This window comes from Protopterus annectens, chromosome 2.part0, assembly GCF_019279795.1.
Source record: "Protopterus annectens isolate FY-2018-M chromosome 2.part0, PAN1.0, whole genome shotgun sequence".
NCBI lineage: Eukaryota > Metazoa > Chordata > Ceratodontiformes > Protopteridae > Protopterus > Protopterus annectens.
This window is the reverse complement of record NC_056728.1, coordinates 815763818-815782179: the sequence shown is the minus strand read 5'-3', so window position 1 is coordinate 815782179 and position 18362 is coordinate 815763818. Positions and strand designations below refer to the sequence as shown.

Here is an 18362-nt window from a genome sequence, read left to right as displayed (position 1 = left end):
TGTCTTTATGAAAAATCATGTTTGATGGACAAGGCCTGTAATTCTGAAACCCTTCTAGCAGAGGTAATAGCTACCAAAAAAGCTGTTTTCTACGATAGAAATTTTAGATCTGCAGTTCTGGCAGGCTCGAAAGGCGGAGCAACCAGAGCTTGGAGAACCATAGTAAGGCCCCACGGGGGAACAGGACCTTTGACCGGGGGGTGGGGGGGGCGTAGCGAAAAGGTGCCTTTGATAAAGGCTTTACACAGTCTGGAAGATGCTAAGGATGCAGAATTCTTGCCCACATGAAAATGGGAAATGGCAGCCAACTGAACTTTGACAGTAGAAGAACTAACTCCATGCTGGAAAATATCAGCTAGAAAATCAAGAATAGCAGAGATAGGAGCTGTGAAAGGGTCTAAACTCCTCTGAGAGGCCCAGAAAGAAAAACATTTCCACTTGCTGTGATGAACCTTTCTGGCTGAAGACTTATGAGCAGCTACCAAAATTGATCTAACTGAGGGGGGTAGTCTGGGAGTCCTAGCAATTACGGGAACTGCAGGTGCTAAGCCGTGAGCTTAAGGCTGTCCAGACTCAGATGAGGCACCCCCGACGCATGTGAAATCAAATCCTGAATGGGATCTAGGATCCAAGGTGGAGCCAGAAGGTGAGACCAAAGGAAGGGAAACCATACCTGGCGAGGCCAGAATGGGGCAATGAGGATCACCTTGCTCCCAAGTCGACAAGCTTTCTGCAGAAACCTCAGAATGAGAGGTACTGGCGGGTAAGCATACAGAAGACCGGGAGGCCAAGCATGAACTAAAGCGTCGCTGGGGGACTCCCCCCGTGGGGGGTTCAGAGCGAAAAACCTGCTGCACTTCGCGTTGGAAGGAGATGCGAAGAGATCGCAACAAAGGTTGACTCCACTCGCTGAAAATCTGTACTGCTATTGACAGATTCAGAGACCACTCGTAAGGCATCAGAATGGTCCAACTTAGCCTGTCTGCTAGAATGCTGGACCGTCCAAGAATGTGCACTGTGATGAGAAAGCGACTGGTGGAGATCGCACATTCCCACACTTTCATTGCCTCGTGACAAAGAGGGTAAGATCTGGTCCTTCCCTGTTTGTTGATATACCAGACTACTGACATGTTGTCTGACTGAAAGGCAATCGTCCCCAGAGGAAGAAAGGCATGAAGGGCCTGCAACGCTAGGAGGACCGCCATCATCTCTAGGACACTGATATGCAAGCTGGTCTCTATGGGGGACCACAGGCCTTGGACAGTCCTGCCCGAACAATGTCCCCCCCACTCGAGCTGGGAGGCATCCGCGGTCACTGTGGTTTGGGCCGGGGCTGGAACAAAGGGTCGTCCCTCCAAAATGTCTGTAGAGCTCATCCACCATATGAGGGACGACCGACTCAACTTAGGTGGATAGGATGAGTTAATGTTAGCTCCAACAGGGACCACTGAACCTTAGAGTCCAGTGAAGAATCCGCATGTGTAGCCGAGCACACAGGAGAAGAATTATGGTTGCCGCCACCGAGCCTAGGGCCCTCAACACTGATTCTGCTGTCAGGAGGTGAGAACAGTAGATCAGGGAGACATGCATCCTGAGGTTTTGAACTCTCTCCGATGTCAGGAATACTTTGCACTATCTTTGCCTATCCTGGCACCAATGCAATCTATTACCTGTACAGGATCTAGATGAGGTTTGGATGTGTTGATTGTGATACCCAAACTCAGGGCAAGTGTCAGAAAGTAATCCCTGGTTTGGGAAAGTAGACGCCTGGTGGGAGCAGTGAGGAGCCAATCATCCAGGTACAGGTAGACCTGAATCCCCTGAAGCCTCAGGTGGACTGCTACAAGTGCCATCACTTTGGTAAACACCCTGGGGGCTGTGGTGAGACCAAAGGGTAGGGCTCAAAACTGATGATGATTGGACCCTAGCTGGAAGCGGAGGAACCTCCTGGAGCTTCTGTGCATCTTTATGTGATAGTAAGCATCCTGGAAGTCTACTGAGCACATCCAGTCGCTCTCTTGCAAGTACGGCATGATGGACTGTAGTGTAACCATCCGGAACGTCTCTTTGGCAACTGACAGTTTCAGGATAGAGAGGTCCAGAAAGGGCCTTAAGTCCCCATTTTCTTTGGCACCAAAAAGAACCTGGAGTAGAAGCCCGATCCGAACTGCTCTGGGGAGACTATTTCGATGGGTCATTTTCCTGGCAGCTTGGAAATTTCCTGTGCTGCTGCCTCCCTTTGTGTAGGTGGAATGTCCGGGAGGTGTCTGGGAGATATGGGGTGACTCACGAAGGGGACAGAATATCCTCTGGATATGATTTGAAGCACCCAGCAGTCCGTTGTTATGGACTCCCATGCCACTGGGTGCAAAGACAATTATCCCCTGACTGCCTCCAGAGTAGAGCAGCTGGGCAACCCCTCAGGGTTGCTGCCCGGGTCAGTCCGAGAATGTTCTCGAGACCCGAAGTTTCGCAGACCCTTTTTGCCTCTGGGCCGGCGTCCATTCTGTCTCCCTCTGCCTCTAGGGGAAGAAGAGCTCTGAGTGTCCCGGGAATACTGAGATTCCCGGAACCACATCTTCTTTTGCCCTCTGGTTCCGGGAAAAAGACCTTTAAGGGTTAGAGAAATGGATTCAGACAGCAGACAGTATTTTCCCGTCCTTCTCGCTCTGGACTAGTGTCTCCTTGACGGTCTTAGCGAAAAGTGTCGAGCAGTCATAAGAGGCATTGGCAAAAGATGCCTTAAAGGGTTCGGTAAATTGACACAACCTGAGCCAGACGTTACGCCTCATGGACACGCCAGACCTGGCCACCCCAGCAGCTCCTTCCTTAGCATGGGAGAGAAGTTGCATGGACGTATTTGATACCGCTTTTAGAGTGGCCATTTTCACGGAGAATGAAGCCTTGTCCTCCTGCGACATGGACTTGGGTGGAGACTCCTCTAGCTCCTTTACTAGGTTGTGTTGGAGTCTAGTGACATGGGCAACGTAATTCAGCGCCCTAATCGAAAAGGTAACTGAAGCATACACCCACTTCCCTAGGCGGTCCATCATCCGTGACTCCTGGTCAGGAGGGTGGACTGAGGAACTTTCCTAAGATAGTTCTCTCTTAGTGGCTGCTTCTACCACCATGGCATCCACAGGGGAGCCCTTATTCCAGGATGGTCTGTCAATGGGGGGACTTAAAATTTTATCGGGTCACTTGGGGATAGGCTCCACGGCGTCGGGTTCCTTCCACGCCCGCTAGGTGATCAAATCCACTAAAGTATCCGTGGGAGGGGACACCCAGGAAGTACACGGGTCCATGCCGAAAGCCTCCAGGAACACAGACTCATCAGAAGAGGGCTTGGAGGCAGACCAACTTCCTCACTGGCGCAGGATCTCCATGATGTCTACAAAGGAGACATCCTCGGGAGGTGATCTTGGGGAGCCCTCCTCCTCATCTAAATCTGTGTCCTCGTTTAGGGACGGGGGAGTCCAAGTGCCTCCTCTTGCACGTATGCTTGCGAGGCACATCTCCAGTGGGGCTCTCAGGAGAGCGCTCGCAAGCTATCGGTTCCTCAGGGGGAACCGTCTGGGGCTCTTTGAGCATGTGCTGTCCCTCTGGTAAGACAATGGGGACTGCAAACAAAGCCGAGGGGGTCTGGGCGGAGTCCAACGGAGTGGTCAGGGGTCTCCATCTGATGGGGAGGACCCTTTCTACCACAATAAACACAGGAGGAGATCGGACCTTCTGGGAAGCTATTAAGGAGGCCAGTCTCCCAAGGTCCGACGTGAGAATCGGAGACGGTCCTCGAAGTGGACGGAGCTCCGAGGGAGGAACATCAGAGCTGATGGAAAAGGTTCCACTCCCTTGGATCTGACACCCAATCTCCGGCTCATAGAGCGGCCCAAATCTGAACTGGTCAGTTCCGAGACGCTCCAGGCAGTTGTCAGCATCGAGGAAACAAGTACGATCAGCGCCGACCCCCTGACCAAGGCCAACCTCGGATCAGAGTACTCCGAAGCCGAAGGTCGGATCGGGGAAGGAGAAATGGGTTGAAAAAATGAAGCAAGCTCCCCCCTCCAGAGGGGGGGGGGCTGGCACGAACCCCATCTGGATATGTGTACGGATAAAGCTTCTCATCATCTTACCCAGATCCATATCTGATAAGGAGCGGGTCATCCGTGACGAGGCCACGGACTCAGACCTGGTGGGTCGGGGAACCAAGGCCCGGGAGACTGGACATGCCTCCTCCGGCTCCGGGGAGAACCTCGGAGACTGGAGCCGAGGGGAGTCACGGGTCCGTGCTGAGCAAGGTCCGGGGACCTCTTCCTCTTTTCCTCTGTCTTCGACTCTCTCTCCCATTCTCTACCTCTCCTCTGCTCCGTTACCACAGGCTTAGATGCAGGAGTTTGAGTCCCAGCCGGGGAGGGAGTGGAGGTCAGAGGAAAAGAAGCGGGAGAGGCAGTCACAGCAGCTGCTGTGACTGAAGTCAAAGATGAAGAAGCAAGATCAGTAGCAGTAAAAAGACCTTTGAGGGCCAACTTGGCCTTCCTATCTTTTAAAGCTCGGGGGTTGAACCTTGCACAAATGGTACAATCCACACTAAGGTGGGCCACACCTAAGCACAACACACACACACAGAGTGTGGCCATCTGCTGGGGAGAGCTTATGACCACACACTGTGCAGCACTTGAAGACAACCTATGACAAAGAAAGAAAGCCTTAAAAAAGGACAGGCAAAAACTTTCTTTACTCTAACAGACACACACCCACTCACCACACTTGTCTACAGACAACACTAAAGGGGGAGGGGCACCACAGACAAATTACTCTATCTAAACAAAACTACACTCGACGCCAAAGCGATGGGAGGGGAGAAGGGGTGCCTAAACTAACCCAGATCAGCTGAAAGAAACAACATTTTTAACTTACAGTAGAGAAATAACCCACTTCTAGCTGGACCTCTGATGACACTATGTATACGCTGCAAACGAGATCTGGGGATGGAAGGCAGTGGAGGTGTATTCTGGGTAAGGGGAGGGGTCTATAGCTCGGAGCTGACGCTAGTAATATTTGCAGCTCTGATCCGATATGGATCCGTATCCCACAGGTTGAAGACCATATGAAGTAAACTACCTCAGATCGAAAATTTGAGGTAGCGGCCAACCGGCACTTGCGAACTGCTTCTGCTCTGGGCTCCTTCTCGGCAAGAAAGACTGATGTAATGGCATCGGCTGCATGTTTTACACCCCTGACGACCTGATGTCATGGAAGAGGTGACAGCATCCGATGCAGAAATCCCAAGACTCTGGTATTTGGGCCGACTGAGGGCTACCTGCAGGCAGATAACCCAAGTGTGATGACTGCAACAGTGAAACACGAAGAACATCAGGTTTTACAAGAATTATCTTGTAAACATAAGAGTTGTGAATCCAGATAAGGGTGGGGGTGGGGTACCATGCTCACGAATTCCATTAATTATTCATGCAAGATGATCTCTACCATTATAAATGGTACCGTTCCTTTTTATATTTATTAAATGATGAGGATATTTCTCAAGAGGACTATAAGTTTGTGGTGGTTAAAAAAAAAAAAAAAAAAAAAAAAAGAGAGAGGTTACCAGTTATATCTGGCAACCCCCCCCAAGGTCCACAGAAATACCTTGGATTCTACACTGCATCCTTCATGTGGTTTTAAGACTAAACCTTTGGCAGTATATATGGCTAAATGGATTAAGTCCTTTGTGGACAAGTTTCATGGGATTCTTAAAGACCCCTGGGATGTTTAAGACAAACTCAGTGGTACTCCATTTGATGATAGTATTTTACTAGTGAACAGTGGTACCAAAGACCTGTTCACAGTCATTCCACAGGCAAAGGGCTTTGAATGGTGCAGGGACATGGCCATATCTTTTACAGATTTGTCAATTACTGCCAACAGAACCATTTGTAGCCATACCTCTCAGCATGAAAAGTAGGTACAACTGGCCAAAAATCGGGACACTGATTAACATAAAATCCGCGTGCATAATCATGTAACCCTGCCCACTCCAATGGAACTGTGGGATACGAACATGAAGATTGACATTTAAATTTCAGACTTCGTATTCCCCAAAAAATACTTAATAATGCAAATCTTGGTATTCTCGCAACTATCTGAGTTTACAGGAGCAATACTTAAAATCTGTCCCTACTTTTTGGCCTTTGTCCCACCGTTATTTTTGGCTTTATTGGTTTGTCCAGATTTCTTGCTCTGAGAGACTGAGACTATGTTTTGGCACTTCTGCAATACTGCAGATTCATAAAAGAATACTTTCTTTAATATCTGTCTAGTTCTGCTCTACACAACACACAAGCAGTAAGAAGTGAAGTCTTGTATTAGGCACTTTAAAACTATTTTGTGTAAGCTATTTTCACAAAATATGCCTTCAAACCATTAAAGCTTTGTACCCTGAATGCTTATTTGGATCAGTACTAGTAACTTACCATTTACAAAAATGCAATTCCTCCCACTGAGGATTTTGCTGCCTACTCTGCCTAGCTGTGGAAACACCGAGTTGGATATACAATCTCAGGTAGTGAAGCATCCCAGTGATCACTCCAATGGCTTCCATCATTGTCCCCCTAAGTCATGATCCCCTTTCACATTCTGGTGATTGGAGGTGGGTAAAACAGGGAGCATTTTGAAGGTGTATGAGAAAAGGTCCTCCAATCGTGTATGTACTTGACTTTGAATGAAGTACATTACAGTATAGTACAGTACAGTGTAGCGGACTTTTAGTTACAGGAGTAGTTATATCTCAACACGTTTTAATCATTTTTTTAATTTTTGAAAGATGGAATTCAGATTTAACTGATTGTTTTTTAGGTAGTAGGCTAAAAACTATTTGGATACCTTTTCAACAGTGCTGTGTGATGACATCACTGGGTACATGGGAAACACAAATAAATACAAAAAATGAAATCGTGTTTTAAAGGGGCTACTTGGGAATTCATGGCACCCCATTGTTTTGAGCCCCAAAACAGTGTTTTACGAGGAATTTGGTACAGCTGAGAGGTATGTTTGTAGCTTGTTGGACTAGGTGTTGTCCAACAATTACTTTTCATTCAGTGATGAATTTTTTTTAAACAGGTCTCTCACATTGCAATAGGTGCAGCATGCCTTCCTCTGTCTATATTGTTTTGTATTATTGGGAAAAATCAGTTCATTTTTAATAATATTTATAAACCTTTTTTGGAGTTTTATGTACATTTTTTGGATGGCATTTTTATTATGTGGTCAGAGGGTATCGATGGGCTTGAAGGTTTTCTTTGTCAATACTTGCAATCGACTACTAGTTTTTTGGAGTTCACCTTCAACACAAGTAGGGAGTCTATGTCGTTTTTGGATGTGCAGGTCATCAAGAATTTTGATATGTCCTGTTATTTTTCAAATAAATTTATGAAGGCCACATATTTTAAACAGTTTGTTCATTTTAACAGTGCTGATAATTGCTGTCAAAAGAATGGCATCAATGGCCAGTTTTTTCAAGCTTTCAAGGATTATTCCTGAAGATTTTTTTTTTTTTAATAAAAGCTGAAACAAAGCCGCATTCTGTCCGTTTTTATAATAAACAAAGCCGCATTCTGTTTCTTTAGAGATGTGTTGCCCAGTTAAGTTGGTGCAGGAAGTTTTCACTTACATTACTGATAGAAGGCTTAGCACTTCTGCACACATTTTAAAGAAATCGACTGTTGGGGTCTTCTGGATAGTAATAGGATTATGTCAACTTCTACTACAGTATTACAACATTTATTAGATAATCCTGTATTATGTGGAATTATGTCATTCAAGTTTACTTTTAAGTCTTTATACAGCACATGGGCTGTTTTTGAATATACTGATATACAGTTGAGCAAACATGGGATGATGTCTAAATGTTGTTGCTGTAGCCAATGTTGTATTATACATGAGGGTCCAAATGCATCTCAAAATCATTAAGTACTCCCTAGGTATAACAAGTCTCTGAAAATTGTAACTGACTGATCTTTGCCAGTCTTAAAAACAGAAACTACCTTGCTCTGGGAATTATAATTGTAACACCCCAGGGGTAGTTTAACACTGCATCTTGAACTAGTTGCTCCGTCAATGTGACTTCATAGACATTTAATTACACTTTCAGGCAAAAGCTAAAGCAAAGTGCAGCTTTACAGAATCATTTTCAACAATTTTAGCTAGAAAACTTTTTCGCACAAAAATAAGGTGCTTCACAGCCACAACTCTATATTAGTAGAGAGTAGAGACCAAAACTCAGCAGAGGAAAAGAAAATGTTCTGGCAATAATATGAACTCAAGCAGTTGTTCTACATCATTCATTCTGATGACGTAACAGTTCCAGCAACTTTACCATTCTTGGCTATTAGCAGCTAGATTTTGCTATACATTATTTTTGTTCCATGGCTGATATGATGTATACTCAAAGTCACTTTGTTCAGTACATACTTGCTGGTCATACAGCAATGTTATCTTGTGGATTTTTTTGATTAAACAATTCAAATTTGGGATATAAATACTTACTGTAGCAACTTTTTCAACATACGTCTTCATAGTTTTCATAATTACTTTTCTGTCCTGTAGAAAAAAATGCAAGAAAATCAAGCAAATGCATCAGCTGCTGTGAAGACACTTGTTTCACAGAAACAAATACATGCACAAATGCACATGTCTGTGGCCCAGACTGTATAGGAGAAACCCTGGAAAGATCAGCCTGATCAGACACGGTCAGCTCATCCACGTCAGGAAAATGAGAGGATTTCACTGCTTGGGGCACATATTTTGCTAAAGAATCTCCAGCACAGATCAAGGATCTAGTGAAAGCATTGGCCTACTTGGGGGGGGGGGGGGTGCTTGACGAAGATAATCACTTGCCTGTACAAGCAATATCACCACCATGTACCCAAAGCTTGATGGACCCCGAAGGAGTTCCTAAAACACACAATGAGATGCCAGGAACACTATGAAAATAAGCAGTCTAGTATGGTGACTCATCGGCACAACACTTGCCTCCACTGTCAGTATCTACAGACAGCCATAAGCAGGGGGAATAAACAGGTCCATAGGGCAGTCAGGAGTGCCTAGATATGCCTAGAGAGCTGGACAGGGAGAAAAAAAATACAATTTCTAAAATATTTTTAAGTATAAAACTGACAGAGAACACTGGATAAGCAGATGCAAATATCTCAAAGAAAACTCTTACAAATATTATTAGTTACATTTGCTTAATATATAACAATCCTCTAAGCAATCACTAGTGAGCAATGTAAACTCTCACACAAAAGCTTAACATTCCATTTACCACACTATGTAAATCCTTACTACAAAAATGAGTCATTTTCACGACTGTTACTTGAGATCCATTGTCATATGATAATAGTGGTGACATAAAATGAAGAAAGAAGCAAGATATACACAGTTGTGTAAGTAAACTTCCCATAGCAGTAGATACTTGAATGACTGCTGCTGAAGTAGCCTAAGTGATATGGGTTGTATCCTGCTGGCCGGCTTTCAAACCTTCAGGGCACCTTCCACATGCCCAAAGACAGGTTTGGGTACCAAGCACTTCAGAGCTTTCATGCTAACAGAGGGGGATGGGAGCTAATCTGGGAAAAGAAAAATACATGTTGACACAATGGCTTACAAAATACAACAAAAAATAAGTAGGATTAAGGGGAAGCAGCTACTTCAACAGTGATCATTTGAACATCTATTACTGTTAGGGTAAGTTTACTTAAACAATTGCAATAGTTTTTATACTGATCACTGCTGCAAAATTAGCCTAAGCTATACTGGTAGATTACCATAGCGTAGAACAAATTGGAAGGAGAAGGGGAGGTGTACAGGAGACCCTGGAGAAAGATCCTAGCAAAACCTGACCTATATCAGGAAAAGGAATACAGTTTATAGTGCTTTGCAGAAGTATACACAGTGGACCAAATTAGTGCTTCTAACTTCCAAAAAGCCATAGAAAAAGCCAAAGCCCTAATAGAGTGGGCCTTGAACCTGCCTGGAAAAGTTCTGTTGTGGTGGGAATAAAAAAAAAGGTAACAGCCTGAAAAAAAATCATCTGGAAATATGCTTTAACACAGGTTGCTCCTTCTTACTTTCACAAAAAAATGCACAACTGATTGGAAGTTCTGAAAGATTTTATTGTCAAGATAGTACCCAAGTTGTCTGTGGACATCCAAGGTATGAAGTATCGTTTATCTCTCATTTTAAGGCTCTTGAAAGAAAACACGGAAATTGATAGTTTAGCTTAATGTAATCTTGGATACTACTTAGTCATAAAAAGGATTAGTTCTCAAGAAAAAAACCCTCTCTATGGAATATGACCATAAGGCTGACTCACCAAAAGAGCTTGCAACGCAGATACTTTACTTGCAGATGTCACAGCAATCAGCAAAACTGTTTTCCATGTTAAGAACCTAAAGTTAGCCACGTGTCCTGTTGAACTGGAGCAAGTGTTATCATCATGGAGGAGACGCTGTTTTCTTTTTGGGCAGGGGAGGGGCTTCCTATGCAGTACCCCTTTCAAAAACACTCTGACATGAGAATGCATTGAAAGAGGGAGATCCATGAGCAGCCATTCTGAAATGGTCAAGAAATGAACATGGACAGCGGAGTAAGAAAGGCCATAAGGCAGTAACTTACACAAATATTGTAAAACCAGAGAAATAGCGGCCCAGAAGTGATGCTGATTATGTTGCTGGCACCAACCAGAAAACATTTTTCATTTGCTTGTATACAATTATTTTCATAGCAGTCTTTCTCGCCTCTATTAGTACCTGCTGCACGTCATCAGTAAACAGGTGACTAAAGGGAATTAAAACCCTATCATCCAGCCAGTCAGTTGTAGTTGTTTAGGGTTGGAATACATCAAACATCCTACTCATATGTGAGCAAATACAGCCTGTAAGGAAGTGTGTGGTAATCACCCCAGCCATTTCTAAAAGAATCATATTGGGAGACTTCAACTACCATATATGCTGAACACACAACTCAAGCCTAAACTTCTAGCCTTAGTTGTTCCTGGAGTTCATATTCAAATGCCATGGAACAGCTAGTACTGTTTCCACGAGAGGAGAAAATATACTAGATCTCATTGTCACAAACATGGGGACAAAATGCTCCACACTCATTGGTGTGAGATCTGAAACTAATCTCACTCACTGGAAATCCACATCCCCCCCACCCCAAAAAAAAGACCATAGTGAAGAACTTCATGAACACCTCCACTGGATGATGGATGTAATCCCAAATAAAACCAAGACTCTTTCCACAACAATAAGAGAGAGAAAGCTATTACATGATAGAACAAAATCCATATCAACTAAGCCAATTTTGAGAGAAAAATTGCCAAAGCTAAAAACACAGCATCAATGGGACGGATGGTGTCCCCCTGTGGTCCCACTCCACAAAGGTAACAAGTCTAGCTCTAGCAGCTATGGAGAGGATCAATGGAGCTCATAAACAAAGATATAGTCACCAAGCTATTGATGAGGGAAAGGCAGTCCATACAGCCTACCTTGACCTTGCAAGGCTTAAACCCATAGGTCAAAAGATGGGTGCAAAACTGGTTAAAGGACAGAAACCACAGGGGTTAGAGTTGCTGGCGCTGTGTCAGACTCCAAGTATTGTTTGGCATCTACTCAGAAGTACAGGCCAACACATGGGAGGACTTTGTTGACAAAGTTTGCAGATGACTGCAACAGATAGCTGGTGCCAGAGCCATGGCCCTGAAGTTAAACGCCAAAAATGTATAGTCATAGGTGGCAATCCACTAAGCACAGAAGAGGTTATCAGGGACCTGGGGATCATGGAAGATTCACATCAGATCTTAGTGTGGAGGTTTGTTCCCCTGTACTTTCACTTATCAGACCAATGATATGTATCTCACCCGACCGACATCTGCAGCAATTGAGACCAAAAAAGTTCACCAAAAAAATAAAGGGATTCCAAAAAATCTGTCATATGCTGCCAGATTGAAGAAACTCCAGCTCTATTCAGTCAGAGGTGACATGTGCCATGCCACACACATGGCCATGAAAATTACGACACATGCTCCACCAAAAAAAAAAAATCCACCAAACCAAAACCACTAAGCGAGCGATTTAAACCTTAACGGATATATAAATAGGACATGCTGGAGGGATAGATTTATCACTCAGAGACTCCTATGCTGTGGAATAAAATCCCGTCCATGGAGGCAGAGGCACCTCGCTGACTCTGTTCAAGAGAAATCTAGACCTGTGGATGGGACGGAATCATCTCTGGGTCACTGCTGGACAGAGGCACAACAAACTAATGGGCACAGTATTTTTTCATATAAGGGGTGGCGTAAGCCACAATAATTTGGGCTAGGCTTATAAATGCCTTAGGGCAGATAGCCTAGTATAAACCTATGAACCTATGAACCTAAGGGAGAAAGTACAGTTGGGTAAAATCTTACCGTAACAGCAGATGTTCTTCTCTTCACTGTTGCAGTATTCATAACTTCAGAATGATCTGCCAAAGACAGCCCATTGTCCGGCCAGTATACCAAACCCTTTAGATCTTGAATGCGCCAAAGGTCACATGTATGCTCCCTGCACAGGACGTAGGGCATAAAGGTGACTTACAGACATAGTTACCCAGAACTGAATTGCCTCCATAGAGAATCGTCTTCACAGGACAAAAAGGAAGTTATGCACATCCAAGTGGAAAAAATGCAAGGAAAAGGGGGACCCAAATCAAAACCCAAAAGAAAAAAGGTGATGGAGGGAGGAACCAAATACTGCAACAGTGAAGAGAAAAACATCTACTGTTATGGTAAGATTTTACACAAAGGTACTGTGTCTTTCTGTGTCACTGTTGCAGTCTTCTTCACCTAAAGCAGAGTATAAAAGCTCAAGAAAAGGAGTGGGAGGTGGAAGTCTGGAAAGAGCCCTCAACAAACCCATGCAGGATGGCCATAACAAAACCTACACTGGCCCTAGAAACCATATCAGATTTATAATGCTTAGTAAAGCTATGCACTGAAGACCAAGTAGCAGCTTTAAGGATGGAACTGGTATTCAAACCCTTGAGGAAAGCACCAGAAGAGGTAACAGCCCTAGTGGAATGAGCTCTAACTGAAGTAGACAGACGTTTGCCATGAAAAGAATAACAAAAGGAAATGGCCTTGGATATCCAGTAGAATATGGTTTGCTTGGAAGTAGCTAAACCCAAAGTCCTGGGATGAAAAGAAACAAAAAGCTAGCCAGACTTACAAATGGTCTTAGTATTATCCAAATAATACAGGAGATGTCTGTGCAAATCCAAGGTATGGAGGAACCTCTCACTAGCAGACTGTGGAGAAGGAAAAAAGGAAGTGAGTTGTACTGCCTGATTTAAGGACAACTCTAACAATCTCAGGCATAAAAGAAGGATTCGTACGAAGAGACACACTGTCCCTGTGAAAAAAAAAAAGGAGGAATGGCCATAAGACCAACAGTAAAAAGAAAAAAGACCCCAATGGGTCACTTATCTGACAGGCACTTACCACAGAAAAGGGTATTCAGACTAACAAGCAATGATAGCGTTCAGACTGGCTGCACTGAAGTTCCGGGCAACTGTGTCCATATATCACCTTTATGCTCTACATCCTGTGCGAGGATCATACATGACTTATGGTGCATACAAAATCTAAAGGCTTTGGTATACTGGCTGGACGATGGGCTTTCCTTGACAATTGATCCCCAAGGTTACAAATACTTCAACAGTGATACAGAAGGACATCCACTGTTGACAGAAATGAGTCACCATAATAATATTAGAGAATTCATTTTGAAACTTCCTGGTTATCAGTGGAAAAGTATATAGGTACATTTCTGTCAAAGGAAAAGCATCCATCTCCTAGGCCTTCTTGCATGGAGACCTGGAAAAGAATTTTGCCAGTTGATTGTTCACAGAGTAAGCAAATAAATGTACCTGAGGAATTCTCCACACATGAAGGAAATCTTGGAAAACCCCCAACCTAGTTTCCATTAGAGAGGTCTGCCCTGGTCCTGTTCAGCTTGCCTGTCATAGTCTTGCTGTCAGAATGTAAGATGCCTGTAAAGTGAGATTGTGCTGTAAAATTATATCCCATCTGAACATGACTAGTTTGCAAAGGGGTTAAGATCTGGTGCCCCTTGCTCAAGTACAACATCCCTGTTGTATTGTCTAACTATCTGAAGAGGTCCTGGGGACCACAGATGATTCAGAGAGATGAAAGCCTCATAAGAGCTAGCATTCCTTTTATATTTTATGTGCTTTTGTCTGTCTTTCTTGTCCCTGGGATCTTGCACTCTTATCCTCCTTGACAATGCTCCCCAAGCAAAGTCCAAGATGTCTGTTGTGACTGAATGCTTTGAAGCAGGAGGACAGAAGGAGAGATCAGTATTCCATGATATTTGAGGTCTCCACCAAGTGATTTCTCTTTTCACAAATCCCAAAACTGGAATTTGAAGACAATGGGTGTTGAAACTGCAGCCGAAACATTCCTCATACTTTCACAGTAAAAATAAACTTTAGACATATGAGCTTGTCAATTCAGAATTCTAAAAACTGAACTTGCAGAAGCATACACTTTTTCGAAAAACACACCACCAGCTTTTTAAAAACTAAGAAGCTTTGTACATTTTTTTTTTTTTGTTACAGGCAGCATATTGTCTATTAGGGAAACCACAGATGTGAAGTTGTTCTCTCTCGTAGTTCATTCTTACTGATAGGTTCGGAGCCGATCCTCGGCTCCGACTCGGCCAACTACAAAGCTAGAGGTCTCCAACCAGCTTGAGGCCAACTCTCTATGCCATGACGCACCTTGTGTTACCTCAGATCTCGTTTACCGCTGCAACAGATCGGAGGATCCTTCACAGCTCTGGCCAGTGAAAGTTTCTTTATTATATTTTCTAGTTTGTATAGCTCAGAGTGGGAATATCCCTTTTCTTTTCTCTTCGATGTAAAATACTTTAGGTATTTTCAGAACTCTGTTCTAATAACTTTAGTAGTGGGTAATTTGTCTAGCTCTCGTGGCCGTTTATATCTTAGGCCTTTACCTCCCTTTCTCTTTGAACATTTAGACAGTAGTGTATAGCGTTTTTTGTGAATATTTAGATTAGTAGATTAAATTAGTTAGTCTTCCTTTGCTTGTGTGTGTTTAATTAGTTAACCGATAGAGCCCGTTTAAATTAGAGGGCTAAGTTTCCTTTTTTGGTTTGCTAAGCCTGGTTTGTTATTTCTTTAGATTTGTCAAACAGTCGATTTTTAGAGACTGTTAGGGTGTTATTTAGCCCATTTTTGCTTTTCTGGACATTTAACTGCTTTGGTGTTTGTGCATATATTATATTCTCGAGGCCCTTCCTTTTTGCAGGCCTTTTCTGTTGCTTTTCGATTTAGGATGGCTGATCAGGATAAGAAGAAACACCCCAAATCAGGGTTTAAGAAATACCCTAAATGTGGGCAAAAGATGTCTTTGACCGATGGTCATGTAAATTGTGTTTATTGTTTAGGAGAAGTACATTTGCAGGAAAACTGCTTCATTTGCCATTCCCTTCAGTAGCAGTGTTTTGCACGAGAGGAAGAGGAAGTTAATCGACAGAGGACTGCTAAAACTCTCCTTTCTGGAAACCGTAAATTGTGTTTATTGCTTAGGCGAAGCACATTTGCAAGAAAACTGCTCCATTTGCCATTCCTTCAGTAGCCATGTTTTGCACGACAGGAAGAGGAAGTTAATCAACAGAGGACTGCTAAAACTCTCCTTTCTGGAAACCTTGGACAAAGATGGAAATGAAAAATCTTCAAAACATGGCAAATCATCAAAATCTTCTAGGTCTTCAAAATCAGCATCCTCAGAGCAGTAACAATCTGCATCAAAGCCACTTGAAAAATCTTTGACGTCGGCTCCACAGACAGCGGAGCCAGGTGTTACATTTCAGAGCAGTTTCCCAGTCTTGGAACCGGTCTCTGCGGTGTTAAATTCACCAACACTTTAATCAGTAGCTTCATCTATTCCATCTTCTCGGTCCTCGAGAGCCCTTTCAGATTTGGATGTGGATCGAGTGGTGCAGAAGCTGTTACAGACACCAGCACTTGCTAAATTATCAGGTCTGACCCAAGGGGCTTCAGAACAGACAAGAGTACATCCTCCTACTTCTGTTCCTCCTCCGATCCAACCCAGGTCTTTGGAGCCGGAGGAACTGAACTGATGATTGTGGAGCCTTCGGAGCCGACACCTGTTCCAGTGCCATCAGTGCCAACTACTCGGACTTCCTCGGTGCCTGTTAAGGAGTCTAGGAGCCTACACTCGCCGCTTGGGTTCAGGGATGATAGCTGAACCGATCTTTCGGTTCAGACTCTGCCTCTCGGGGCTTCGGCACGGATGAGTTTGGCACCTACCGCGGGATCAGAGCCCGCTGCTCCGGTGCAGAGAGAATCCTCTGTTTCTTTGGATCCGGGGGTTTCTTTCCACCGGAGCACAGGTGCCTTTGATGCGATGAGGAGAGTAATGTCCCCTTGGACATCTGCAACTTCAGGACTAGTGACCGCCTCCCCTAAAGTGCTTCTCTCTCCTCCTGCTTCACAGATCCGACTAAAGAGTAGAGACCCGGAGCCTCAAGAAACCCCAATGGGTTGAACCTGCTCTTCCGAGACCTCACCAGGGAGCTCCTACTGATTAGGTTCCCAGGAAGAGATTATGCAAGAGGAAGCATCTGGACTTGCCACAGGAATCCATCATCTCAGACACAGACATAGATGAATCAGAAGGATCCCCACGGTCCCCCCTCAGAGGATATCTCCTTTGCAGATATCTTGGAAATCCTTAAACAGAAGGGTGGCTGGCAGCCCATCAACCCTACTGATGATGAGTCGGTTCTCCTGAAGGCTTTTGGGTCACAGCCCTCCACCTCTTGGGTGTGTCAACCCTTTGATGAGCTTATGGAGCTGGTCTCACAAAGGGCGTGGCAGTCTCCGGACACCATGGAGCCTGTCCCTAGGAGGCCTAATAAATTTATAACATCCCCCCCAAGACAAGACTTTCTTCACTGAGGGAGTGCCTGGTGATGCCATGGTGGTGGCGACAGTCACCAAGAAAGAGATGTCGCAAACTTCTTCATTTGTCCATCCTCCTAATAGGAATTCTAGGATCATGGACAGATATGGAAAGTGCATGTTTAGTTCAGCGACTTTTGCCATGCGATCACTGAACTACCTTAAACATTTTACGAGATTGCAAAGGGATTTCCTAAAAGAGATTGGAGATGCTCTACAGAGTTCAGTAGCTGAGGGAGTGTCAGAGAAGGCTGCTTCCCAGCTTGCTACTCTTAATTCTATGGTAAACTCTTCCATGCGTCTGATCTCATATGCATCTGATGGGAAGAATAGGGCAGCAGGAATTTCTCTTAGGAGACATTCCTGGATGAGCTTATGTTCCTTTGCTGAGCCCTTTAAGTGATCCTTTTGTTAACACCCCTTTTGATGGATCATCCCTTTTCGGGCCCAAAGTGAAGGAAACTCTTACCAAGTGTGAAGAGGAAGGAAAGACTCTGTCTGCTGTCAGAGTCTGTTTTTTCACCCCTACTAGACCCTACCCCAAAGGTCAGAGAGGAGGAAAGATGTGGTTCCGTAAAGCCCAAGGAGCCTTTCAGGACACACGTGGTGAACCCCCCTCCAGGAGCAGAGGAGGGGGTAATAATGGAGGACTCCGCCGTGGAGAGAGGGTCCACATAATCAGGGTGACAGAGATCAGTTCTTTGGGAAGTCCTACCAGCGCTCCTGAAAGGAGGCCCGCCTGTCCAACTCTGGAGGCAGTCGGGCAAAGCTCATCTTTGTACCCAGGTGCCTGGCTAAAAATCACAAAAGACAGCTGGGTACAAAGCATCACATCCAGAGGATACTTTATTCCCTTCACCACCCCACCATCTGTAATAACAAAAATCCTGGATGTTTCACCCAGGAACAAGCAACCATAGAGATTCAAAGGTTGTTAGAAAAAAAAGAGTCTTCCAGCTTGTCTCCACAGACCAGACAGGATCCGGAACTTATTCAAAGTTCTTTTCAGTTCCAAAGAAAACAGGGGACTGGAAACCTATATTGGATCTCAGCAGACTAAACAGATCTGTCAAGAAAGAGAAGTTCTGGATGGTCATGCTACAGTCGATACTTCCATTTCTAGGAAAAGGCAATTGGATATGCTCTATAGATCTCCAGGATGCGTACTACCATATAAAAATGGCCAGACCGTCCAGGGATCATCTGTGCTTTCAGTTGGGAGCCAGTCACTACCAGTTTCAAGCACTGCCCTTTGGTCTCACTACAGCCCCCAGATGGCAGTGGTCAGGGCT

At 44.4% G+C, this 18362-nt stretch overlaps 1 protein-coding gene across 2 annotated transcripts in view; it reads right to left on the bottom strand.

The window, feature by feature from the left end:
• Positions 1–18362, bottom strand: part of PUM3 (pumilio RNA binding family member 3) — a 907478-nt gene that overhangs the window by 442977 nt on the left and 446139 nt on the right. For both annotated transcript variants that reach the window (XM_044061088.1, XM_044061087.1), the window contains exon 12: positions 8542–8595. In XM_044061088.1, coding sequence (XP_043917023.1) covers positions 8542–8595 — 54 coding nt within the window. The remainder of the gene's footprint in view (positions 1–8541; positions 8596–18362) is intronic.